Source organism: Chelon labrosus (genome assembly GCF_963514085.1).
Source record: "Chelon labrosus genome assembly, chromosome: 21".
NCBI lineage: Eukaryota > Metazoa > Chordata > Actinopteri > Mugiliformes > Mugilidae > Chelon > Chelon labrosus.
The window spans coordinates 4,561,569-4,588,722 of NC_140354.1; the positions used below are offsets into that span (position 1 = coordinate 4,561,569).

The 27,154-nt window shown below is 43.2% G+C and overlaps 1 protein-coding gene across 2 annotated transcripts; it reads right to left on the reverse strand.

The window, feature by feature from the left end:
* Window positions 1-808: 808 nt before the first annotated feature.
* ppp1r1b (protein phosphatase 1, regulatory (inhibitor) subunit 1B) lies at window positions 809-19,355 on the reverse strand. 2 transcript variants are annotated; one of them, XM_084570866.1, is made up of 5 exons: window positions 18,934-19,355; window positions 7,875-7,964; window positions 7,007-7,082; window positions 5,692-5,838; window positions 809-3,007 (listed from the first exon to the last, which is right to left on the reverse strand). In XM_084570866.1, the coding sequence occupies exons 1-5, from the start codon at window positions 19,045-19,047 to the stop codon at window positions 2,838-2,840; spliced, it is 597 nt and encodes a 198-aa protein (XP_084426992.1). In that variant the 5' UTR covers window positions 19,048-19,355; the 3' UTR covers window positions 809-2,837. The 2 variants fall into 2 exon arrangements, with proteins under 2 accessions (XP_084426992.1, XP_084426993.1); XM_084570867.1 differs by having other exon boundaries at window positions 7,881-7,964; window positions 18,934-19,354.
* Window positions 19,356-27,154: the final 7,799 nt, after the last annotated feature.

Below are 27,154 nucleotides of genomic sequence, written 5' to 3' on the forward strand. Positions count from 1 at the left end.
GCGGTTCGACAATGATTCATATATGAATCATTGTCGAACCGCATGGATGCAGTCCTTCAAGCTCATGGAAGTCATACAAGATATTAAATATGGATCTCACAGCACCAGTACTTAATTCACTGATGTTATGCATCATATTTTTGTATTTGAAGTAAATGATTTGTTCAATTTCACATTACTTTCTGTAGGCGACAAAACTTTTGTCTTGCCAAAATCTGACCTTTCTGTGTTCATTAAATGATCAATCTTTCTTCAGTGAAGCAAATTTATTTTAGTATATCAAACATAATTTGGGAGGGTTTCAGCTTTCATATGAGCCATTTCTAAAACCAATGGATTAATTAAAAGTCAGGTTATAAACTGTTGTTTCTACAAAATGGATAAGTGACAAGACTTTTGTCAGGGACTGTATATTTTAAGGACACTGTACTTAGAAGGGGTCAAATGCATTTATTAAAATGGAATATGGATGACACTGTATGTGAGGGGTGATGGTAAAGAGTATTATGGTTTGTTGAATAAGAAAATGTGATGACATTTTAAAAATAGATCTTGTTTTGTGTGATAATTGATCTGTTTGTACCTAACATCACGTGACAACTAAGTTACAATCAAACTAAGTGATTTATTATTTTCATGCTGTGTAGTTTTTACATGACTTTGAAAGAGATTATATGGAATATAACTTTGCTCCAACCTTAAACCAAATCTTCTTACTGAAATTAAATGATTTATGTTGTGAGGACCTCTACAAAAAGTCTGTGTCCAAACACACACGTGCACACACATGCAATAAATACAGTTTGAGTTAAAGGAGAAAAAGAAAATTGGTTTATTTTGATATCATATAGTTGCTCACTTTAAAACAACCACATCACATTGAGAAACAAAAGAATGGAAAATTAAAGAAAATAAAGACAGAATAAGCATTAGAGTTCATATATGTCTTCCCATGGTTCTTCTGACCCGGGAGGAGAGGGGAGGTGGTGGACAGAGAGCAAGGGATGGAGGATGGCGTCGGCTGGAGAGTCTCAACACTCCCAGCACGCCCATCCAGTCATCCCACGATTTGAGCAGGTCAGAGGTTAAAAAAAAAAAAAAAAGTTTCACAAAGTTTTATATACAAAGAGCAGCCCAGACGATACAAACAGCAGGATGTATTCATCATGTGGCACAACTTGAGACCTTCTCATACATCAGATCACTTTTAAATTGGAAATTAGAGAGGAGCTGGCTAATGATATTTAAAATTGCTGCTGACCCCAAGCAAAAAGTGTGGCATCATCTGTGGGAGAAACAGCACAGAGAGTTTGCGCAGTGAGCATTTTGCTGAAATGTCAGTCGTAGCCGCGGTGCCTGGTTTTAGGCTTGTACTTCTGCTCGCTACACGCAGGCCTGTGAGTCATCTGTGTGTTTGGATACAGGCAGCAGAAGCAGGACAGAGCTGAGCTCCTCATGCCCTTGGGTTTAGGTTAGAAAAACAGCTCTCACAACACATCCTTGACTTAAAAATCATGAGGGAGCAATTAAAAAGATGACTTTATAAAAGTGTCCATGTACAAAAAGTCAATCTGTGAGCGAGAAATTGAGATATTCAAATGAGGAAAAAGTTTGTTTTTCCTTCCCAAACAGATGATGATGAACTCAGCGCTAATGTGAGATAGAAGGGACATTTTGAAAAGTTGGAGGTAGCTTTGCCCTTTATTCTAAATAAACTCAAATCATCAAAAGTTGGGAAAATACACTGAGATTACAGATGATTTAAAATGAAAGAAACAATTTTGGTGCTAATCACTGAGTCATACCTGGGTTTCAAAGCAATGCTCCAAGTCACGGATTCTCACAAATTCTGGACTAGTTAATGTAATTATTTGGAAAGTTAGTATAGGTGCACAAATACTTGTGTAGGCATTGACAGGGTATTGATTTTAATAACAGCTAATGGCTTCTGCTCTTTTATTCGACAAAGTTATAATCCATTAGGTTTTACATTTGGCAACCTACCGTATAGTATGCATATTAACCGATCTGATACACTTTTACTAGGACTAAAAAGTAAACTGATATCAATACAGTTACTCTGGACTCTAGCAATGAAAACTATGTTGACTTTAAATAGCATCAGAAACAGGATTTAGTTTCATGAAACTGTATTATAGGATTATAACTTGGAGCAGAACTTTAAACCCATCGTTTCTACTTTCAACCACAAGATGGCAGCACACACAAAGGGCTTAGCAGGCTGCGCTCATTTCAAGATCTTCAAGGGCTTTTGTAAAAGGTCATAAAAAAGACCATATTTGTTAATAATGCGTACGCTGTGTGTGTATCGTGGCTACTTTGCACACTTTAAATTAACATGCAGCTGTGCGGAAGCGTTAAGGTTGGAGGGAAGTCTGGCTTTCCTTTTATTTTATTTTTCAGCTCACGTTGACCTTGGCCCCTCGACTCTCATTATAAACTAAGGGACCCAAGGGCCAAAGTGGCGTCTGCTGTCTGTGGTCCGCTCTGTCAGTAGATCATTCCTCACCTGCTCATAAGGGCCGACTCACACACAAACTCCCTTTCTGTCCTCTCTTTTAAATCCAGCGGGCCCCTTAGAGGTGAAGTGGCACAGAAATCGCTGCTCACTGGCGTGTTTGATTTCATGGAAGTATCTATCATTCAGACGGCCCACTTTTGCATTCAGACTTCGCACATTCAAAAACCGACGGCCTGTTTTTTTCTTCAGATTTTAACCTTTTGACAAAACACCACCACACTCTCTCCCCATATCTGCAATTCATTTCCCCAGCTCCCTCCCTCCCTCTCTCTCGCTCTCTTTCACTCTCTCTTTCTCAGTTACATCCCCGACTGTTCTCCTCTGTTGCTGTCACGATTTTGTCCCCCTCCTCCTCTTCCTCTTCCTCCTCCTCCTCTTCCTCCTGCGCCGCTTGGATCTGCTTGTCCGTCTCTCTCACGCTGGAAAACCTGACTGACTGTTCAGCGGTGGCTCTCTCTTGGTGATCTGAGGGAGACAAACACTGAGGTCAAAAGCAGCAGTGGAAGCACAGGTTTGTTTTTAGGTAGCCGTAGCCATAGTTATCAGGGTTAGGTTAGGTTAGCATTGTGTTCATGTGTTCCTTTCATAAGCTGCACTTGCAGAATAAGCACTGAATGAGACTGAGAAGGAGACTGCTAAGGTACTATACTGCCTGGCCAAAAAAAAAATAAAAAATCACCACCAAAAACAAAGGTCACACATTTGCTGTGGCATAGTCTTGATAAGCTTCTGCAGTGTCACAAGATTTAATCCAGTTTTGCATTCATTTTTCACTAAGATCTTGTATTGATGATGGGATAGTCTGACCACAGCACATCCCAAAGATTCTTTTTGGGGTTAAGGTCTGGACTCTGTGGTGGCCAATCCATGCATGAAAATGATGTCTCATGCTCCCTGAACCTCTCTTTCATAATTTGTGCCCGATGAATCCTGGCATTGTCATCTTGGAATATGCCCGTGAAAAAATCCATTGATGGAATAACCTGGTCATTCAGTATATTCAGGTAGTCAGCTGACCTCATTCTTTAGGCACATGATGTTGCTGAACCTAGACCTGACCAACTGCAGCAACCCCAGATCATAGCACTGCCCCCACAGGCTTGTACAGTAGACACTAGGCATGATGGGTGCATCACTTCATCTGCCTCTCTTCTCTTCTGGAACAGGGTAAACCTGGACTCATTAGACCACATGACCTTCTTCCATTGCTCCAGAGTCCAATCTTTATGCTCCCAAGTAAACTGAAGCCTTTTTTCCAGTTAGCCTCACTGATTAGTGGTTTTCTTAAGGCTACACAGCTGTTCAGTCCCAGTCCCTTGAGTTCCTTTCTCATTGTACATGTGGAAATGTTCTTAGTTTCACTGTTAAACATAGCCCTGAGTTCTACTCTTGTTTTTCTTCCATTTGATTTCACCAATCATTTAAGTGGTCGCCACATTTCTACCTCGAAGACAATGGTTCCCCACTATCCTTCCAGTTTTTAATAATGCGTTGGGACAGTTCTTAACCCAATTTTAGTAGTTTCTTCATTCTGTTTTCTCTGCTTGATGCATGCCAGTGATTTGACCCTTCTCAAACAAACTAACATCTTTTCCACGACCACAGGATGTGTCTTTCGACATGATTGTTTAAGAAATGAGAAGCTACTCATTGCATCAGTTGGGGCTAAATAACTTGTTGTCAGCTGAAAGATAATTTCCCATGCAGTAATTATCAAATAGGAGGCCCGTACCTATTCGCTTAGTTAAATCCAGGTGGTGACTTTATTTTTGGCCAGGCAGTGTATGTTTTCATCAGATCTCAATGTATTCATTTCCTTGATTTATTTTCTCAGTGTGATCTCGCAGGCCCAGCCCTGAAATAACTGATAAACCCAATCAGTTTATTTTAGCATCTTGTTTGGGTACTTTTTGTTTCAGCAGGCCTCCACAAAGGGATTTAGTGAGAGAGTCATCTGTCATCTGTGGCGACAGAGCAATAATTCTGAATGAAATGTGACATAATAGAGATTATCTATAATAATAATCTATAATTTCGCATCATCAGATAAAACAAGGCACACAGTGCATATAAAAAAAGTTTAGTTCAATGTGCTATTTCTTCAGTTTACTTTTGCTGGTGTGCACAGATGATGTGCACAGATACTTAGATGCAGTTTAAATGGAGCGTATACAGAGCAAGGTCACAACACTGCTCTGCACATTAATTCTGTCTGGCCTCTCCAGTCGGTTCAGGTGCTGGTTCTGGTCTTTTACTCAGCTGCTGTGTAACACCTGACACTCGAGACAGAGAGCTAATGCGAGATCTGGAGCCGTCACTCAACACATCACTTCACCTCTGCTGCTGGTCAGCACACAAAGACGATACTCAGAAAACGGCGCAGGGCTAAGAACAGCTGCAGCATTCAACTGGGAACAAATAGTGTTTTTATATTTTTTATGTTATGAAACCAAATTTTTGTCAGAGCATGTTTCTGTCATCTTAAACTCAGCTCCTTCCTTTATTGTGAATTTGTTCTTCTATAGTTTGAAGATACAGTCTGATACAAGATGATACAAGATGTTCGGGCTTAAGCCTTCACAACTTTTCCAATCTTAGGACTTATTTTTCAGTCTTTAAGGACAGATTAGCAGAAAGATGTCTCGGATTGTGTAAAACACGGGGAAACACAAATACATGTGAATGATAAATGTACAGGGAAAGAGATAAACTGGGCCAATCATACGAACTGGAAGGAAAAATACACCTTTAGACTTAGATTTTTTTTTATTACCATTCAAAGCTATACACCAGCATTGCACATTAGAATAAAATGACACTGACTCCCATCAGAAACTATACACAGATTGAGAAAAAAAATAGATAATCTAACTGTAAGATGTTATGATTAAAAAGACACTCGAGTCCACTTTTGCCAAACAGATGTTCAAAATTCTTTGTCTTCTATTGCGTTAACTGTAGATGAACTGGGAGACTGATTTATTTTAAAAAACATGTCAACTACCAAACCAAACAAAAGCCATGAAATGAAGAGCCAGCATCTGGGTTTTAAATTGCCTCAAGGTGTATTTTTCCTTTTAGAATAAAAAAACTGTGTTGTCCTTGCTGCCACCGTGATGTCATCGTGGTCTAGAGAGCCTCCCTCTCACCAGCAGCTTTGGCGGGAGATGCCTCCACTCCCTCCTCTCCCTGCCAGTCGTCGTCGTCGTCCTCCTCCTCCTCCCCTTCACAAGGGTCTTCCAAAGGAGGGTAGACACCTAGGTTCTGCATGTGCGCTTCAGCCATCTTCTGCACAGCTACACACGGGTGGACACAGCACGGACACGGGGGAAACGGCCACACATGGGAGACAGACACAGGGATAGAGGGATACGTTGTTTTGGGTTTTACCACGCTTCAACACTGTCAGTTTTTTTTTACCAAGCCTCACAGGAGTGTTTGAATGCATGCCAGGCACACAGGAAGCCAGTTAAACACATGCACTGACAGACAGGGCAGACAGACAAGGTGGGCAGCTCCAAAACTGTGCCCCGCACTGATTTTCAGCATCGAGCTTCCGCTGTTGTCTTCTATCCCTTCTCTCCCCTCCATCTGTTTGTTTGTGCCGTTGTCTTTCCTCGACCGCCCGCCCTCCCCTGCGCTCTCTCTTGGCTTTACTGACTCACTCTCTGTGCGCACACTCCTCTCTTTTGTGATAGTATCTCAGCTCCCCCTCTCACTTCCTCTAGGTCACCTTGGCTTCTTTCACACCCTCAGAAACGCAGCGCTGAGGCAGGTCGCTTAAGGTAGGTTATGCAACTAGAAATTGTTCCGAGGTAGCTCTCTCTTTCACTGTCTGAGTCTGAGCTGATGAAGGGCAGATTTCTGAGGCAGGAACGAGGCTTCCTGACTCATTATATCACCACTTGACATGTGACAATGCACAGGCCGGTAAATGAAACCCTGTTGACAAACTCACGTTCTTTACCGGCCTCCCGCAAGCAAGACACAAAAGAAAGCATACGCCTGCGTTCATGTATGCATTTCAATCATTCCTATATTTGTGTTTATTCCACATGTGTGTGTGCGCCACAGCTTTATACACAATTGACTGTAATCCTGGATGATCCAGACTTTCCTAGACTCACACTCGGTATCTCACAGCTGTCACGCTCTAATCTCTCCCTTTCTCCCTCTGTCACACACACTGCTGATGAGTGTATAATGAGAGCAGAAACACATAGAAACGCGCCTATGCATATCACGCACGTGCACGCACTGGAAAAAAAATAAATAAATCAAGACAGAAAGCCTTTTATTGCACATCCACCCATCTGTCACATGCATTTTTTGCCTTCCTCGGAAAGCAAGGAGGACGTTGACGGCAGCGAAGCACGGTAAAACAAAAGAGGGCTTAAACACAAGGATGGATCACAACACACATACAAAGCCGCCACCTGTAGAATGAACACTGCTCGCACAAACCTTTGAGCGATGGAGGCTGATAGACGTTTGGATTGACCCGTTTTGGTTTGAGCACTCCGTTCTCTCCCACCACCCACTGTGGACGAAGACAGAGAAACAACAGTCCTGAGTTTCTCCCTTCATTTATCCTTAAATATTCCTTCCAAACATCCAGATATACATAGTAAATATGGTTCATTTTAAAGTGTAATCTACTGGATGCAACCCATACGGGTAGTACTGAGGGTTTCTGACCTTAACTGACTTCCAAACAGATGTAACACACATACATAAAAAAACTGCTGGAAATAAAGTAACAAAAAGCAAAACAAGTAAAGTAACATCAAATTATCAAATAGTTTAATTTTAAAGTGAATTTCTCATAGAACGTCAAACTGAAAGTGCTTTAAAGACTGCATGAAGGGCCATGATGCAGAGACAAGTTCAAACCCAAGATGAAACTTTTTTCCATAGTTTTCGTAGCAGGGAATGTTTGCTCCAAATCCTGCTGACGCATTTAATCTTCACAAGAATATCTGAAAAGTGTCATCACAAGACCTTATTTTTCTCAAGGTTTCAGCCACAGTTTATGACCATCCACTCATAGAGTGAATATTTGCACTCAGACACTTTTAAAGGTCAACCTTGATGCATGTGAAATTTTAAATTACAGAGCTGTTGGGTTTGAACAATGGTGTATACATATCATGAGCGTGTGATGATGGACACGATGCAGGGTCAAAAAGGGTTCAAATAATTCGAAGTAAAACAGGCTGCACAGCTGGAGGCTAATATTTACTATGTGGAATTTTTATGGGGTAGGAAAATACCGGAGGAGGAAAGATGAGAATCCACAGACACTTAATATAAGAAAGTGTTCCGACTTCACCTTTACCTGATGAGTGGACTGATCGTCCTCAGGAGACGATTGGTCGGCTACTCTAAACAGCGTGGCAGGCGTAGGCCGCCTGCGTCGGATCTGTAAGCAAACACACAAACATAAAGGGCAACCATAAGCGAATGAATAATTAAACCGACCAGCACTGTATTATTAATAACGCTTAGCAACACAAAGCCATATCAATATAATGGAAAACGCTGACAGTTCATGGTGGTGAAGGGCACGCTGAGTCCTTGCTGGCTTCATTAGCGCTGCTGCCAAGTCGGATGATCGGTCAACAGCCGATTGCAAATTTCAGTGCTCAATACTAGTGAGGTCAGAGTGAACGGTCAGTAGTGCAGAGGAAGTTTCATTTAGGAAAGTTTGATTTCATAAACACACAGCCCACAGAGAAAATCCTGTTAGGTAGCTAAACTCGTGCCAGCATCTAAGAAGTGTAAAAGCTTTTAATAAAGGATTTATTTGAAACAAATGACCTCCTCACGTCTATGTATGGTTAATTGCCACTAATGTACAGAGAGTGCATGGAAAAGTGGACTAAATGAACCGGGGTAATCAGCCCAGACACTCCCGACGCCACACGCTGCTCCTTGGAGGCCCAAGTCAGGAAGGTGCAGGCCCAAGAGGAAAAGCAGAGCCAGACTGTATGCAGGTCTCCACCACACCTCCAGCACAAGCCAAAGTATACAGTGAACTCTCTGTCCCGGGGAACAAATGCCCAGCTGTGCCCATACATCCTTATAACCGACCTGTATCGTGGTTTGCCAGTAGGAATGCGCTCCTCAGAATAGCCGATTGTGTTGATTTGAAAGTACAACCCTCCCAAAAACTCATTTTGATTATGAATAATTTGCCCCCTGTAGACCACAAAAGAAGCTTTATAGCTCACTAACACACTGCACTCCTTCACAGGGTCCTGGATATGGAGACAGAAGCTGTGCACAGCCGGATTTTTGCAAATTATATTTGCGACATTGTCTGCATGTTGATGCTATTTCGATGACTGATAGTATTTAAATGCCTTCATCTGCTGCATGTCATGATAATAAAGAAAAAATCTTTTGGTTCCTGTACCACTTGACATTAGGCTTTGCAAAATGTGACAAGCATCCTTGCAAGAAAACAGGAAGTGACTGTTTGATACTGAGAAGATAAGTTCAGGGTGCAGTGTTACTTCACTGAAAGGTGCTGAGCAGAATGTGTGAGGAGGATTTATAAAGAAAACAACACACTACTTTAGCTCACTTCCCTGTTATTCTACAAAATCTTAATAGTTGTCATCCATAAACCTTTCTTTCGAAAAAATGTTCTGTAAAATAAAGCGGACTGTGGTTGAAAGCGCTGCAGTAACGTGGACTTGGCTTGTCTGATAGGTACTGAAAGGTGTCCTCTGCGGAGCAAGCCAACCTTGGCCATGACATGAACCTGTGCGCTACTGTTTACAGCACCACAGCGTAGGAAGAGAGCTAAGTATCCTGGCTCTATTTTGCGTCAAGCGGCTCCATACGGAGAGCCGTGTTTGTGTTCGCGTCCCTTCCGTCGTGTTCAGCGAGGTGTGCCGGGTGTTGCCAAAGCAGAGGCTTGCTGAGCCATGTGGTAGAAATCTGCCACCGTCAAGTTCAACAACACAGAGAAATCAGGCAAGGATTGTGCCCTTATTTATGAGACCACGCACATTTTAATCTCATCACGCAACTTCCAGCTTTCCTGTCTCCCCAGAATCTCTCCCACTGTCAGTTTTTCTCTTGTTCTCCTCTTATTCCATCTCTCTTGATCCTCTGCTTCCTCTGTCCTGCATACTTCCTTATCCATCCTTCATTCCTTGACAGTGACATTGCCCTCATCCTCCCCTCTCCTCCCCTTTGCATTATCTCGAGTGCGTCACAACTGAAATCAGATTATCGTCTGTTTGTTTCCTTTCCTCATGTGATCGCTCCCTTTTTCTCTTCCGTGGCGGGGGACATCGGTGGGACTTCCTCTGACCCCCTTCCACCTCCACTCTCTCCTCCTGGCAAGGTGTGGAGGCCTGAGGCTTTGTGATGCTAAGAACCCTGCTGTCCCTGACTGCCTGACACCTGCTACCAGCCTTGCAGGGCAGCCTGAGGTGGTTCACCCAGATCCCCACGAGAGACACAATACGCCAGATGTTGCCATGACCAAGCCTTTGCCCGAGTCTCATTTAAAGCTATTAAAGCTGGGAATACCGCTGGATTATTCCTCTGCATTCAAGTCATGCAGATGGATTCATTAGTATTTGAATGGTGCATTGTCTGAGTTTATACTAAGGGGTCAAAGTGCCAGGGGAAGGTCTGCTTGGTTAATCAGGGTTGTTATTTGTTGTCATTTTCAGAAATGACAAAAAAAATGTCACGTTTACTTATCAGTTGTAGATATTTTCTTCTTTTCTGTCTTTCATATTATTAGAAACGGAAGCTCCGTGGGTTTGAAGTGACTGAACAAGACATCTGAGAATCAATTTCCAAGCTCTAACCGGAGATGGATGTTTTCCAGCTATAGTTTTTGGCTGCCACCCCTCTTCTTTTCCATTTCTATTCTCCTTTTTATTGAAAGTACCCTTCTGGCTATTTCTTATTAAAGAACATGTCACAGCAAGATGTCAAGTATCAACTTTTCAAAAATGTAGTGCCTGAGTCATAATACCTGTATCTACTGTAATCTCTGTAGTTGGTAACATAGTTCTCTCTGATAAGGTGTCAGTGAAAGAGACTGTTGCTTACTGAAAACGGGAATATATTCACATAAATAAATGCACTATGAGTTAAATGGAAGATAAAATGATTGGAAGGGATAATTGAGGTCACTGAGGAGTGTAATCTGATGATCTGTTAACATGAACCTGTGCTCAGTGCTTGTTATTCTAATGTCATTTAGCCCCTACTCAATCCTCAAAGCGGTCTTTGTGAAATGTCATGGTGTGACGTACTAATATGTGAAAATGACAACAGCGTGTTTCAAAGGTAAACCACAATCTACACTAAATGACATCCAAACAATAAAGTCACGCACTCGAGGAACATAAATGCATTAGTCAAACACAGGTCTTTATGGCTGCTCCCTTAAACAAAGTGATGGTGGCGGTGGTGGTGCTGCTGGTGGTGACGTGCACTGGCAGCTCCAGAAGACATAAACGCACATAGTGACTCTAGTAATTTTCCACCCTATTCTGCCTGAGTTACATAATATCGTATGTGACTTCCTCATTTATGGCAACACAGGGCCACAGCGTGTGTGAGATTACTCCAGCTACGCTTTATCCCTCCATCCTCTACTTCTCTAAACCCCCCTGCCCCCAATCTCCCAAACCCTCTCCACCGCTGGCAGCGATTGTTTTTGTACCAAGATCAGTCAGGCTGCAGTGGACTTGCACCGAGGGGGGAGCTCCAAGCAGGCGGCTGCGGTGGCCTTTCAGAGGCTTCACAGGTGCACGGCTGCAGGCTTCCCTGAGAGGCAGCAGCACCTCATAGGTCCTCCAAAGACCCAGAGTCTCCATAAAACACTGGCTCATTGATCCTAGCATAGAAAAGAGATGCATCAGTGTATCCAAAGCTGATGGGTGAATTTGAACAAAGTGCTGACTCGGCATACTGTGAGGTAAAGAGAAAGAAGCAAACTATCTGAAGGAAATTATTTGAAATACACTTTAAACACTTTTGTAGATGTATTTAAGTATGTTGCATGTATGCATTTATAATTTACTTATTTTTTAACAGTAAACTAATTTTGAAAGAGTGTTTTAAAATGTTCCATTTAAATAAAAATCTCGTCAGCAAGTATGTTTATACCACTGTCAAGTTTAATCAAAGGGAAAGCGGTTAAGTAGCCAGGAATGACTCCGAGTTTGGAGCGGTGTTGGGTACATGAGTCAGTGGTTACTGTTGACTTTGCATGTTTCTGAGTGTGCACTCTGCGTGTGTTGGCTCAGTACTGTCTTACAGCAGCCTGGGTGCAGACTGGCTGATATGGGTTCGCTCCCCGGAGGCCTCCCTCTAAGCTGGTGCTCTCGTGGCCGGGCCTATAAAAAGCAGCTGCAGTAGGACAGCATAAACTAGATCGGAGGTATCTCTTGGGGCTACGCAGGATGAGACAGAAAGGTTCTAAAACTCTGCACCAGCGCTAACTGTCGAGCGTCCCGAGGGGAGTCTGCTGAAGAGGCAGCACAGAACGCACCTCAGATCTCCTTCCCTGTTAGCTGCCATCCCTTGAGTCCAATAGCACATTACACGGGGTCATCCTATCAGGCAGTGTGTGTCAACTCTCTGTGACTGAGATGGGAGCATCAATCAGGTCCATGTGAAGCTCAAACTCTCTCATGTCGCTGCTGTAACTCTGCTCCAGATGGATAGATATAGATTTGTACAATATTGATTTGCAGTTATGGCATCTGCCCGCAGGCAGGCCACTACATCACTCAGAAACAAGCGCTACTGTATGTGCATGGCTTACAGTTCACCAATAGGAACATGTACTCCACTGAAGGTTCAGCCAGAATCTGTATTGAGTTCATCTGATCAGCTAAAGAAATGTAGGTTAGCAAAACAATTACCCTGCAACTAATAATAACTGTCTTTCTGCTGCTAAAAAGACACCTCCTCTATACAACCTGCTGAACATCAGATTCCCTTTCTCCTGCTGTTCATCTAAGCTCGGCCCAACTCTGGGTTAAAGGTACTCTCAGTCATTTTCATTCCCTCTCTGCTGTTGTGATCTTTAGCTGGATTGAACTCTGAAGAGCAATTTAATTAAAGTCGTAATGTCGCCCACCGGTGAGCCAGTGGGCTGAACCCCATGCAGTGCCTCTAAGTGCAATCTAGCCATGCCGTCAACATTACAGAAAGGTGAAAATGATCCCTCTCGCTATGAACTATGAGTGTCTCTTTCTGCTTATTTATTTATCTAATGTATTTGTATCGACATGCGTTGCAGGTTTAACTATTACAATGATTTTTAAGTCTGAAACAGCTAATAATTACACTGGGTGGTAGTTAAATATTTTCTCTTTCCTTTTTTGGAAATTCAAAAGGCACAATTACAAAGACTGATGTGCTGTTTCTTGAATTTGATCTGGTTTCTGTGAATAACAGCATATTTACTTGGATTTTTTTTGGAGAAAGTTAAACACTAACAGGCAAAATTTCAGCGCCAACATCACAAACTCCACCAGCTGTTTTGTTTATGAGCATATTCACACAAGTACATAAAAGAAAAAAAAAAGTTTCAGTCAAAGAATTGGACACAGTGCTGTGCGCCGTCAGGATTAAACTTTTAATACCAGGCAGCCCTGCCTCTTCCTCACAAAGCAGCCAGACTGAATGTTTCCATAAGCAAGACAAGTAAACAACCAAAGGGCAGTGATCAGATGTATCATGTGACAAACGGCTCCGTTAGACACATTTGGGCTACATCCATTTATCACTAACAGACTGCCAGGCAGCTTCAACAAAGCTTCAGTGAGTAAGAACAGCTTGTTAAGTTTCCAGCTGTTAAGAAGAGGGTCAAGGACAGGGGTACGCAAATCTTAACCCCAGTCTGTCACATATTCACAGAGCGCTCATTCCTATTCAGATGCATGGCACCACCGAACACCCACAAGTCAGAGAGGCTGCCTCATGTCGCTCCTCAACATTCACATTACACCTTTGCAGTGACCTTTGATCCCACCAGTGGCTGACTGAATAAACAGATGGGCTGCAGAAAGCATCTGGAGGGGCTCTCCAATGACCCCCAAATAGGAAATGTAATTACGCTGCACCCACTGGCAGAATGATATCATACTCTCTCAACCCCCCACCTCACTTCTTCTCCCCTGTCTCTGGTACCCCACAGCATTTATGTAATTAGCTGCTGATAGCTGTTGGCCTGTTGTTCCAGAGACTTCTGGAAGAAAGGTTTACCACCACAGCACACCACAGCACACCACAGATAATGTGCCACTGGTTTATGAGTGACGGGAAGCCACCTGCCAGGCCGAAGCGCTCTGCAGGGGATGTGCCAATCAGAGTTTTCATAGAGACGATGGAATGGCTAACAGCCTGTATTCACTGAGATAAATCAGCTTTTCTTGTCGGTGCACTCAAGTTCTGCAGGGTCACCGTGTGTTTCTGACAAAGACCAGTTCCAGAGGTCAACAGGCAGACACAAACAGAGGGCAGAGTAGCTATAGTTACTCATCTGCAACGTCATATGCACCCACATGGAGATAAACGACAAAAAGGTTCGAGCTGATAGTTGCTATGCAGCTTACTTACCATTGCTTGGATGCAAAGGGCCCCTAACTGTGACATTTCAACATCACCAAAGATTGGAACCAAGATTTGCCCGTTTGAAATATCTGCAAAATATATTAAATGACTCCATAGATTACAAACATTAGTTTTGCTTCCCAGGCTGCCAAAGCGTTTTATTATCGTGATATTTGTGCGTTCCCTCCTACGCATATTAAAGATGACCTAGTGAGCCCTTTTGCAAGCTCCTTAACATGCATGCAGATAAACACAGGGGGGGAAAAATCTCGGCTAGAGATTACAACTCTTGCAGCGGCAGCAACAACATGTCTTCTCTGTAACTGTGAAACGGGGATTGAGATTTGTTTAGAGTCACGCTTCAGTGCTCCCCTCAATATGACTTAATCAGTGTGACCGTCCCGTGCCTCTTTAACAAGAGAAGGGAGCTCCAGCAGCCGATCCTGAAAGTAAAATCGGGAGGGAGGAAGGCAGCAGAAAAATACAGTTCAGGGTCCACATCTAGTGAACACACTGACTTCTGATGACATTTGTTGACAGGTCAGCTCCCGTCCAGCTCTCGTCCCCCACCCCCATTTCCGTCCCTGCTGCACCACAGTTGCCCTTCTAATCCTCTCGTTCCTCTCTCATTATAGATGTATAGCTATTGTTTGTTAGCCGTTAGCCGAGGTTAAACGATGAAGTGCTTCATATGCACCGTGGTTTCTTTGCACAACCACTGAAGTGGATGATCTGTAAGGAATGAATGAATGCACACCAGGGGATGCACATCGCTTAATCTCTTCGTAAACTGACAGCGGCCTGAACTGGTTTCACTAAAGACGATCCCCGAAGTGAGTGAATGAGAGGGAAAATGATAATGGAGGATTTGTCATGCGCAATATTTAAAGGCTAAAAGGGTCTGCTGCTGCACTGCAGGCCTCAGTTTGTTTGTTTTTAAGTGCCCATGCAGGCCTGAGGTGCAGAGGGCATTTTGACGTATTTTCAGCTCAATGTGTACAGTGTAATCATGTGACAAATCACTCTACCCATGCTCAATATTTATGTTTCTTAACTGTTTACACATTACACATATGTGCACACAGCAGCCAAGAGAAGATGATGGATTGTTTAGTTAGTATCCTCATCAAGACAGCATGATCTTCAGAATAATATACAAACCCTTTACTGCAGAGCTGCTCCACTGCTAAAATAAAAATGGAAAAAGAACATGAAAGGAAACTTTGTGGAGAACAGATATAAGCCATGAACATGTTGCTCCAGTCGTCAACTAATCAAAACTGTCAAAAACAGGGAGGAACAAACACATGCATAACCCACAGAAGACAGAGGGCCATTGACTGTGTCCAAGCTGCAATTATAACGTAATGTGTGGTTGCAACACTTTTTTTTTTTTAAATAATAACTGCTTTCCCAATTAGTTTTTTGCCACTACAAATATCAACAAACTGCTGTGGACGGGCATTAAAAATCTTTTCATATACACGACGGATCACGTCATTGCGCAAACAGAGTCAGACCACTACAGCGACAATCCTGACCGTCCACATGCAGGGAAAGATCACTGCCGTCCAGTCCCAGCCCGCTTTGTGCCATCCAACAAGATGTTCTCTCCGGGAGTGCATGTTGACAGTCCCCTAGACTTTCAGTGTTTACCCACAAACAGTAGCTGCATCAAAGGTCGCTGTTTGATGTTTAACCCGGAGAGTGGACTGAGCAGAGTGACGGGGAAGGTTGGGTGTGCTGCCGAGGGTGAGGGACAAGGTGGGGGAGAAGGGAAGTCATGGCCTCCATGACCCTTTTAGGTTTCATACAGATTAACGTGGACTAGTTTACCGTTTTTGGAAGCTTGTGGACTGACGACCTTTCCTATATATCCGATATTTCCAGTCATACTCTGAGGTTCCTGTCAATTGAAAGGGTAAGCATGTGTTGAACAGGTTGAGTCAGGAGAGGAGAAGCATGGAGAAATGTCTGCTTGTTGAGTCCAGGGAGGGAGACTTGTGTGCCATGGCCTTAATCTCTGCCCATTATGCACATTACTCTACATCCCTTCCAAAGCACGCAGGATTGGTGTGTGTGGCGTGGCATTATGGGTGGTAAACACAGCCATGTGCTTTCCCTGCGTTGTTTTAGACAACTTCGGTCGTGACATCTCAGTATAAAGAAAGTAGAGAATGATAATCTTAAAAGTATCTTATTATGAGGGGATTTCAAGAAGGGGATTGAATACCAAAACATTAAATACCCTACATGCACCAAAAAAACTTTTAGTCTAAAGAATTCCAGGCTCGGCACTTGAGTGCTTAATAAAGGACTAATCGGAAGAATGGGTTTATTCAGTGATGTAATATAGCAATAAGCCAACAAAGTGAGAAAATGTCACTTCTGTCCAAACTGTGAATGGCCTGCCTAATCCACAAAACCAGCATTTTTCAGTGGATGGTAGAAAACTGTGTGATATCAGTGAATTCATTTAAATAAATTGGACAAAGTAAATTAAGCGAATCAGTAAAAGTTCTTTTTTTTTTTTTTTTAAATCCTGTGAGCACTGCAAACAAGCTTTGTATTTACCTCCACTTCACGGAAAAAGACAGAAGATATATATATGTTTCTAAATTTGGCTAAATAAAAGAGAAAATTTGCATTTGCAGTGTGCAAATGTGCAGACTGTTTGTATATATTCTTTCAGAGTCGGCGTGCACAAACAGGTGAGAATTGTCCAATACGACTACCTTACACCTTTCAGGCATGTGCAAATAGCTGCTGTTTTCTCCCAAGGAGTGCAATATTTCGTCTCTCACATCAACAACATTGAATAGGAGTCACACACACACACTTACTGTATCTCCAAACATGCATCTGCACCTATGTAAACAACCTTTCCGACGCACAGAACTGTCCATTAACGTTGACCTTCTAGACTGTGGAGGAGCTCGGGGCGACATAGTTATACACCATGTCTCCATAGTAACAAGTCCCCGGCAGTTCATTTGATTGTGGTGGTGGGGTTTTAAATGCCATCGGAAAGAACAGTAAGGAGTTACCGGTTGTGTAACAAGTTCCAAAGGGTGATATAGTGATTGCAACTCATTAGCAACTTGTGGGCAACAGCAATTGCTATGGGAGGGGAAGAGAATGAAATGAATGTCGTTAACCGTTAACCCTGCCCACCCACACGTCCCTGGAGAATCCCATCCGCCCTGAGTAGATGCTATCTGCTTTTAAACACGCGTAAACACATCCTCCCCTGAATGCTCCTTCTGTTTCCCATACCACCCTGTAGCGCGTTTGTCGCTTTGTTGCAACAATCAACATTTCCCCCCCCCCCCCCCCCCCCCCCGCATGCATGGCATCAACAGTAACCAAGGATTTATGTTTCTGTACTCATGAAACATCTCTGTTACATGTTTGAATGGATTGGTAGCACCAAGCTGACCAAGCAGAAGCTTCAGTGCACACAATGTAACACGTAAAGGTAAAGCTCAGGGCCAGGGAGGAAAGCCAGCCAGCAAGACTAAAAATAGGTGTTTGACCATAAGGTGACTGGGCAATGAGGTCCACCCCAGCACAGAAGGAAGTGAGAGAATCTCTTAAAAGATGAAGGAGTAGATCACATATGGTAGATTGATATCCTGTGGTTTCTTGGAAGAGGTGATAGCAATCAGGACGCAACGACGAGGTTATGAAAGAAAGACGAGGTTGTGGCGAGGAGGAGAGCAACTGTTTATGTGTAAATGTGAATGGAAGTCTTGCGAAGCGTTGCAAAACATTTTCATTTCGGGCGAATTTCCTTCGCGACAAAAATAATCTAGTTTTTAGTAGGAGGCAGGGAAAAAAACACTTTGTTCTGGGAGGGAAAAAAAGAAAAAAATGAAGGAAACATTTAAAAAAACAGCTCTGTCAACAACGTATCATTATGATCGGCTAAGGACAGGACAAAAAATGATCACAGCTTGCTATTGTTCTTTAAAAGACGCACTTTTATGCTGCGGAACAAGGACGGTCACCAAGGGAGCTGACCCTAGACAGGTGAACCCAGAATTCAGGTTTTACAGCTTTGTCTCTCAGTTTTCCTTCATATAGCACATCTTGCCACCCAGCCCATTTCTCATCAAGCTCTCAAGAGGAATGAGCCATTGGCCTCGATCTTCTGTGACACCAAACAGTTTCTACTTTGGCCCACTTATCCCTGATCTAAAATAAGAGCCACCAGCATTAGAGCCAAAAAGAAAGATCAGAGTTGTCCCGTCAGAAAATGAGCGTAACCCTTGCACAGAAAGATCTGCGCTGAGATGAGTCAGTCATAAGACACTTCTGCGGCAGAGCAGAACCGAAGGATTTTACTAATGAAAGCTCAGGCTATGGGTCAGAGAGAATGACAAACAGCCAAACACAAATAATTATTATCAGCAGTAGTATGCAACTACCTAAATGTCAAGGACTTCCTGCTGCACTGACAAAGAGCGACTGGCTTTAAATGCAACATAATAATTATTGTGACACATTCTTGAACAGGTTTAGATGAGATGAGACAGCAAGGCTCTAATCTTGTGAGGAAACAGAGAGAGGGAAATGTCATCATCATTTCTCAACAGTGTGGCAGACAGAGCTACCATGTTTGCCCATGTTGTCTGAGTGGAGAATCATGGTCAACAATGGTCATGCACTTCATAAACAATATAGCACATTTTCTTGAATGAATAACTTTGTGAAGGACAGATGTTTAACTGGAAACAGTTGAAATGTGAAACTCTTAAACTAGTCAGAGCTAAAGCAGAGCTCACCATCTCCACTTGCCGAGGGTCCAGGTTGGTGGGCGCCGAGGACGGCATGGCAAAGTGGATCTTCTTCCTCTCCTTGGGCTCATCCTCGACCTCAGTTGACACGGAGGGCTCCATGTCTCTGGATCCTGGGGGTCTGACTCCCAGCAGAGAGGAGAGGAAGCTGCCGGTAATCTCTATAAGCTCTTTGGAAGAACCTCCCACTGCTGGGTAGTCCCACTCCTGAACACTTGTCTTCTCTCCCCTGCCTCACTCCCTCACACCCTGACTCCTTCTCCTTCTCTCAGAAAACCTACAAACTGAAGAGTCTTCCTGTCCTCTTTTACCTCTCCCAGCTAATATTTTCCTCTCTGGCTTTCCCTTTCTCACTCTCTCTTTTTGCATTCCCTTAAAACCTGTGCAGCAGGAGTGAATGAGGCATGTCCTCAGATCTGGCTGTGAGGGAGAGAAGTGGGTGGGTAGAGGGTGGAGGGGAGGGGTCAGCGTCCGAGAGGAGGTGGAGACAGTGGGAGGGAGGAGTCAGAGCAAATGTGGGAGGAGAGAAGAGAGGATGTAACAGCAGCAGCTATGCTTTTTCTACATATCTAAGCTGAGGTTGATTTGTAATCAGAAAAAAAAAAAAAATATCATAATCTCATCAAATCAGCTGAGCCTCTTTTGGCCTCTATTTGTGAATGAGAGATTTGTGCTGGGGAGGGAGCAGGGAGCGGGGAGCGCAAGGGGAGATAAACAAGAAGAGAGTGATGCGTGGCATACGCAGGGGGGAAAAGTACATGTGGATCCAGCCCAGAAGCTAAGCCCCTGCTACTGACTTGTGAGGGGTGCTGTGACCAATGACTGACAGTAAATGCACCATTGCCAAGGCTTTGGTTGTCCATTTGTTAATAATAATAAAAAAAACATTTTTTAACTAAATCTAACCAGATATTTGAAAAGTTATCAAAAAAGATAAAGAAAATGAGGAACTAGTGAAACATCTTGATCTTTGGGTGAAGAAAAAGAGAAAGGAAGGAGTGAAGGAGGCAGATTGTTGACGACATAAAGGGAATAGAGAGTTTCAGAGCTATTTTCAGGGCCTCGCTGTTGTTTCACTCACATGGCAGAGGGATTTGGACAGTGGAGAGCTGTGGATTTGGCCTTGGGGCAAAGTTGAGCTTTGGCATCGGTTACAACGAAGTAGATAGCAGAGGAGAAGGAGGTGGAGGAGGAGGAGGAGGAAGAAGAGGATATGAGGCTAGAGGGGCAGAACAAAGAAGGTCAAGGTATAGGGTTCTGGCACTGCCATCTACAGAAAAACACAACAAAGAGTCTCCATAGTGCTTATCCTACAGGCTGAGCATGCCAGAATGTTAATTATTATCTGTTTTTATGCGGTGGCGGACAATGAGGGAGTGTGGTTGATTCTCTTCAAGTTAGCGTTTAACTCTTCTACAAAGCCACTCATAATTATCTGGATCTCTTCATAAAGCTTGAAAGATTGCGGTTTTGGTTTGTGGCGAGCTCGACATGCTTGACAAAACACAGACAAGTTGCTGCTCAGCGTTTCTAAAGAAATTAAACCTTTGCTATTGGATTTTGCTCCAGAGGGGTTGCATAACTGGTGGAGCGTTCGGCAGGAATTGCACAACTTTTCACGGGGAATGCGTAATAGGCTCTGTGTAAGAGCCCGGCTCACTCCAGGCTACAAAATTCCAGAGGCTGAGTCATTTTTTTTGGTCAGATGATGAGGAAACAATTAAAGAGAGTATGTTTTTTATTTGATGAGTCGGCCAATCAGGGAGAGAGGACTTTTTTCATCAATCAGGAAGACCTCCAAGAGTCTTGAAGGCACTATGTCTGAGTAAATGTAATAAACACAGGTGCACCACAGCGCCTTTGTGCTCATCATAACAAATAAGATACAGATTTGGGACCCAGCCTGGTCTCTGTACAAATATGCTGAACACGTGTTTGGTTAGAGGGCACGCCACAGAGAAAGGGACGATTAGCTGGTGTCAGATCCCTAATACCTGCAAGATGGAGGGCTGATTATCAGCCAGAAAAGCCCCCACCTCCCTTTTCACCCTGCTGAGAACCTTAAAGCAAAATACCTTTAAATGTTTACGCGCTTTCAGAAAAGGAGAGTCACAGCTGTTTTCACATTATATGCAACACATTTTAGCCTAAAAGCACTACAGGCTGGGTGCAACTGCAAATACAGAAAGGCTAAAATTAGAGCAAGAGATGACAAACCCATCCCTTGCATCCATTCCTCAGTGTCACCATATGTCCAGAATATATTTAAATCCTCTCTCAGTTTGAGACTTTCAGGGCTGTTGCACCTGTAGCCACACCTGTGACTAACATTGCTGCATCAGGGTTAAAATTGAAATATATTGGGTTACTTTTTAATGTGCCTGCAGAATTCCTTTTCCAAAAATGTTTTGATGATGAGCTGATGCACCACAACTATAGGGTTCATAAACCTTCCATGTGCAAAATCGCACGCAAACACAATATTTGGACTTGATAAGCTATATCTAAGCTAAGTGAGTTTTAAGATTCATAAATTACCCAGTTGCGACATAAATCCCTCGGGGCTTGTCCTCTTCCTCGTTGTTCCTCTTTGTTTGTTGCAGTTTCATATGACGGAACTGGTGCACAAACGAGTCCATGCTCTTGCTTACGCAGAGGACAGTCAGTTGAGCAGTCGGCCTTTCACGTGCCCGAGGACGCATTGTGCTCACACTGCTAAAAGAGTGTGGTCATCTGTACCACCGAATGTGGTCTCAAATTCCTCCTCACTGCATTTTGGGTGCTTTCACACGTCTACTAAAGAGCCGTGAACTTGTCATCAGATCACCCAAACACATGTCAACACCAAGTGTGAACAGGGCCTTAAGACGTGGATGCAAAATGTGTTAATTGTCAACCGGCCTCGGCTGACCCACAAGTTCTCTTCTTGTACTTCTCTCAGAAATATTTGATCTAATGTTTTTATTTAAGTGACCCACTCAGCACGGAAACTGGCTGCTTTAGAGAATGACTTCATAACATTTGCACCTCTGCCAAGACTCCTGATCTTGCTTCCGTGTCTTTAACCCCACTCCGTCATAGTCAGCGGATGAAGGAAATTCATGCACATTAAAGAGCTCCTCAAAGAAATCTTTCATTGTGAAGATTTTTTTTGTCATAGAATTTTGGATTTCCGCTTTGTGTATTTGTTTGCTTTCCTCATTATGTTGTTCAACTCTCAAAAAGAAGTAATTTCCTCATTTGGGCGGTTAAGTTTCTACCACCGATGGTAGTCTGTTTAGCTGAGTGTGAACGAAAGAATTGGTAGGGGAGTCTGTGCAGCTCCAATGAGCAAAGCTGTGAAGACAAGCCAAGATAAAAGTAGAGAGAACGGGAACCAAACACAGGCTGAACAAGCAAGTGGAGTGCTGGCAAGGCAAACATAAACAGGACGATCAGCTGTGATTTGAAACTTCATTACCAGAGGAGGCATTAAATCTTTAAAAATAATCACAGCTCTCTGGCAAAGTGAGAATGGATTTAGTGGGGAATGGAAGTGCAAATTCAAGATAAAAAAAAAAGGAATAAAAATAAAAATCTGTTAAAATGGGTCAGAAAAGAGGTTGCTGGTACATACACAGATGTTGCAAACTAGCAATAATAAGGCTAAGGCTACTGTAACTTTTCACATGTGGAAATTACAGAAAAAGCTAACATGTGGAATACTGTCACAGCGAGTGACTTTAAGCATATTTTATATTTCGCCAAAGGTTGGCTATGAACGGAGACATTATGCTGCATAATACACAGCGGCTGGATTAGAGCACCAGAAAATCAGATTTAGGGCACTGGCAAATCAGATATTCACATTCTGCTGTTTGGCAAATCCAACCTTTTTTTTTTTTTTTTTTTTTTTTTTAACTCCTGGAGGTTGCTGTGCCCCCTGTCAGCTCATCATCTTCAGTTCCACAAGAGCAGCTGGAGTTAAGATAGAGTAAAACAACTCAATGTCAACGCAGTGAAAATGTCTCAAATGTTGCACAAAAAAAAAAAAAAAATCTGATCATCCTGGCTGTATAGATTACTAGAGAGACAAATTGTCAGGTAAGCTTTCAAATCTATTACACAGATGTGTCAGAGCAGCCAGGCATTGTAAAATCCCCGGGCCGTCTGTCATATTAACAAAATTACTCCACATAGCTGACACACTGACAAGTAGAACAAATTGCTCTAATTGGAAACCAAATGGATATTCTTCTGCGTATGCACTCATTTGTGCATAAAGGGATTAACATAACCACTTATACGAGATCCTATAGTTTCTGCATGCACTACAGTTGGTCTTGATGTTTGTAATGGCCTTATTATGAGCCATTTTAATTCACTTGTCAATATTTGGCCTTGCACACTGTTATGTAACAAGAGCTAGTCTACCTGCCGTGTGTTTGTGTGCTTCAATACCCACGGGGGAGGCTGAATTTGTTTGTAGCCGCTAATTAAGTCAGATATGTCACTTGCTCTACTCGTGACGCGTGTATTTGCAGACACCGGGTAAACCCATCTATATGTAGACTCGCATGTGCCTGCCTCTATTTTTACCGCGCTCCGCTGTGTTTATCCATTTTGTTACAGGGATGTCATTAAATCACTGCTTTGGCACATCCAAAGGAAAAAAAACAAAACAAAAAAAACCCTCGTGGAGATAGATCACACTTGCAGCAGGAGAACGGCCAGCTTGATAATCGGTCCAGCAGCAAGCGGGGACATGCTGTACAAAATGTGTGCCATGTATAATGTAAAATCCCACGCACACACACACACACACACTTGGGCCTGCTCCAAAAACAGATTGGGAAAAGTGTGTAATTCTATCTAGTCCTAAACAGGGCATCTTGTACCATGTGACAGTCATTGGAGAAAGGGCCGACAAAAACCTCCCTGTTGTGAAAGTAATTCACAAGCACCCCAGACCCCCTACAGATGATACCCAACCTGCTATGAAGAGCAAAGGTATTCTGGGTATTCTGCATCAAGTAGTGTTTATAAAAAGAATAGCAGAACGGGGAGCCAGAGTTTGATGTCTGATCTAACATTATCTTCAGGGCTATAATTCTCTGTAGCTCTAGCTGTAATAAGCTGGTACACCGGCGGGATATTTCAGGGACAAACATTAGTTTTGATCACAGAGAGGCTTTGTGCCGTCGCAGCAGTTGATAATTCGGCGGAGGGGCACAGAGAGACACTGCCTGTCAGTCAACACCTCGTTTGACTCCTCACTCACCCCCCGTCCATCCAGTTACATAACATACCATCAGACAATAAACGGGATCTGTCAGCTGCAGTCAGATACACCTGGGAAAGCTGCTCTTCCCAGCAGTTTCAGCGCCAACACTAGTGCTCTTATTTGTTGGTGATTAAGGACACATGTGCACCATCTGCTGTCCGGCTGTTGTTATTACTGTTTTGTCTTGAAGGCATTTTGTAGACAGTTTATTGAGCTATGCATATAGTAATGGATATGCCATATGAATCAGTCATCTTTTAACGAACTTGGTGACCCAGTGTTTCACTTGCTAATTCAGCAGGATGAATGGTTGTCTTTGAGTCGAGTTGTCTGGTTGAATGATGTTATTTTAACCACAGGGCCTCCACTGTGTAAGTAATGGCCTAAAGCACTGTCCATCGTACGGACAAACAGACAGAAAGGGCATCAGCTCCTTCAGCTCATCCAGAAACTAACATCCATCTGGAATCTGACAATATAGCACATCATTATCTGAGAAAATAGAGAGAGAATCGCAGTATTGAGGCAAGACAAAATGTAAAACTGAGGCCCCAAACCCCATGATGAGATCCCAGTGCAGTCCAAAATACTCACAAATGGAATTTTAGAGAAGAAGCTTGGTCAGATTATGTACAAACACCCTAATATTATGAAGATCTCTGTTGGGCCTCCAAAGCAGTCCTGAACAAACATAGGGGCATGGACACAGCCCCCAGGACAATGATAGTGGGAGCCTTTCGAGTGTGATGCGTTGTGGGGCGTGTTCCAGCATCCCATAGATGCCCCATCAGTTTGGTATATGTGGGATTTGGAGGCCAGGTCAACAGCTTGGGTTATTTTTCATGTCTTCGGTCTGCTCTGGCAGGCCTCATTATCCTGGTGGGATTGGCTGCTGCCATCAGGGAGCTTCATTGCTACAGTGCAACAATATTTAAAGGGGAACTACCGTTTTTTACAACCTGGACCTTATTTCTGGCATAAAACACGATCGTTTACTCACCCATATAACTTTGGTGTCATTTGGAGTCGTTCGGATGATATTTAGATCCAGTGGAGGGCCGCGTATATCCATATAGTGGGAGTGACTGGGGCACCGAAACGCAGCCTCTAAATAACGCATTATCTGCTGCGAAACTCGTTAATTTCACCAATATTTTGTTATGATACACTAGTGCTATTCCCCGTTGACTCCGTAGTTACCTGTTATCATCATCTGGGGTCTATAGATTGACCTACCAACCTCTGACCTGGATGATGTCATCTCTGAGCGCCGCGGGCACCCGTGACGGTAGGCTTGCTTACCTGTAATTTGCTACTGCTAGTTTTTTGCAACATGGCTGAATATTTTTCCAAATCTGAGGTTGTGGACGACAACTTTGTTTATGATGGACGTCTTTACCGTTTTGAGCCAGAGTATACGGATGAGGAGCCCTGAAAGGAGGATGTGGAGGCAGAGAGAGGAACAGCTGGCCAAAGAACAACAAACCACTGCACAGGTAACTCCGGACTCAACGGGGAATAGCACTAGTGTATCATAACAAAATATTGGTGAAATGAACGAGTTTCGCAGCAGATAATGCGTTATTTAGAGGCTGCGTTTCGGTGCCCCAGTCACTCCCACTGGATATATGCGGCCCTCCACTGGATCTAAATATCATCCGAACGACTCCAAATGACACCAAAGTTATATGGGTGAGTAAATGATCGTGTTATATGCCAGAAATAAGGTCCAGGTTGTAAAAAACGGTAGTTCCCCTTTAAATATTGTTGCACTGTAGCAATGAAGCTCCCTGATGGCAGCAGCCAATCCCACCAGGATAATGAGGCCTGCCAGAGCAGACCGAAGACATGAAAAATAACCCAAGCTGTTGACCTGGCCTCCGCTGCGATCCACTGGATCTAAATATCGTCTGAACAACTCCAAATGACACCAAAGTTATATGGGTGAGTAAACGATCATTTTTTATGCAAGAAATAAGGTCCAGGTTGTAAAAAACGGTAATTCCCCTTTAAGTGGTTGGTTCGTGTCTAGATCCACATGAAAGCCCGGACCAAAGGTTTCCCAGCAAAACATTGCATTGTAATGTGGTGGTCACTGTTGTGCACTTCACCTGTCAGTGGTTTTAATGTTGTGGCTGATCGCTGAAGAGTTCTGGCCTCTTTGTCGGCGTTTAACATGGAAAGGGACCACTCATGTGTGATGCAAGCACCTCCTCACGGCTGAAATATTCCGCCTTTAATAAAATATTACATTCCCATCTGTCTTCCCCATTGCAAGCAAGAAAATAAAACGTTAAATTTCAAGACCTTCGTTTATGTGGTGTGCTTTCACTTCTTGCATCAGTTAAACAGAGTTTCTGTCTTTTTTTTTATAAGTGAAGTGAAAATACAGAGAAGCGCTTTAAAGTGAGGTGACGATTATGACAAAAGTCCAGTAGATGGCACCCTTCTGTTGCTATTGGCTCCTAAAAAGGCTCGTCCCATGTTGAGCAAGGAAAGGCTTCCCTAATGGGGGTTGAAATTGAAACTGAGGAGCTCATTTAGGATGAAAGCCTGTCACCACAGAGGGACATTGAATAGATGGATAAATCACTCTCACCCGAATGTGGCAACCTGCTGGAGGAAATATAATTGAACATAATTGAAATTGAGTGAACATTTTCTGAAACAAGACTCAGAGGGGTGAAGGAAAAGCTGAACTTATGTGAGATTCCTGAAACGGTGATCGGGTGAGTGGAAGATCCTTTTTAAACTTTCTCGCAGAGGTCTGGGAGAGTTCTAACTGCAGGGAAGATTACAACACAACCACGCGAGAGTAGCGATATATGTGTGGGTGGGTGTGAGGAGGAAAGAAGGGTGGGGTGTTGGAGATGTAGCAGGTGGAAGACATGGTGAAGGCAGAGACAGAGGAGGACATGGCAGTGGGGCAGTGATTTAATTAGCACC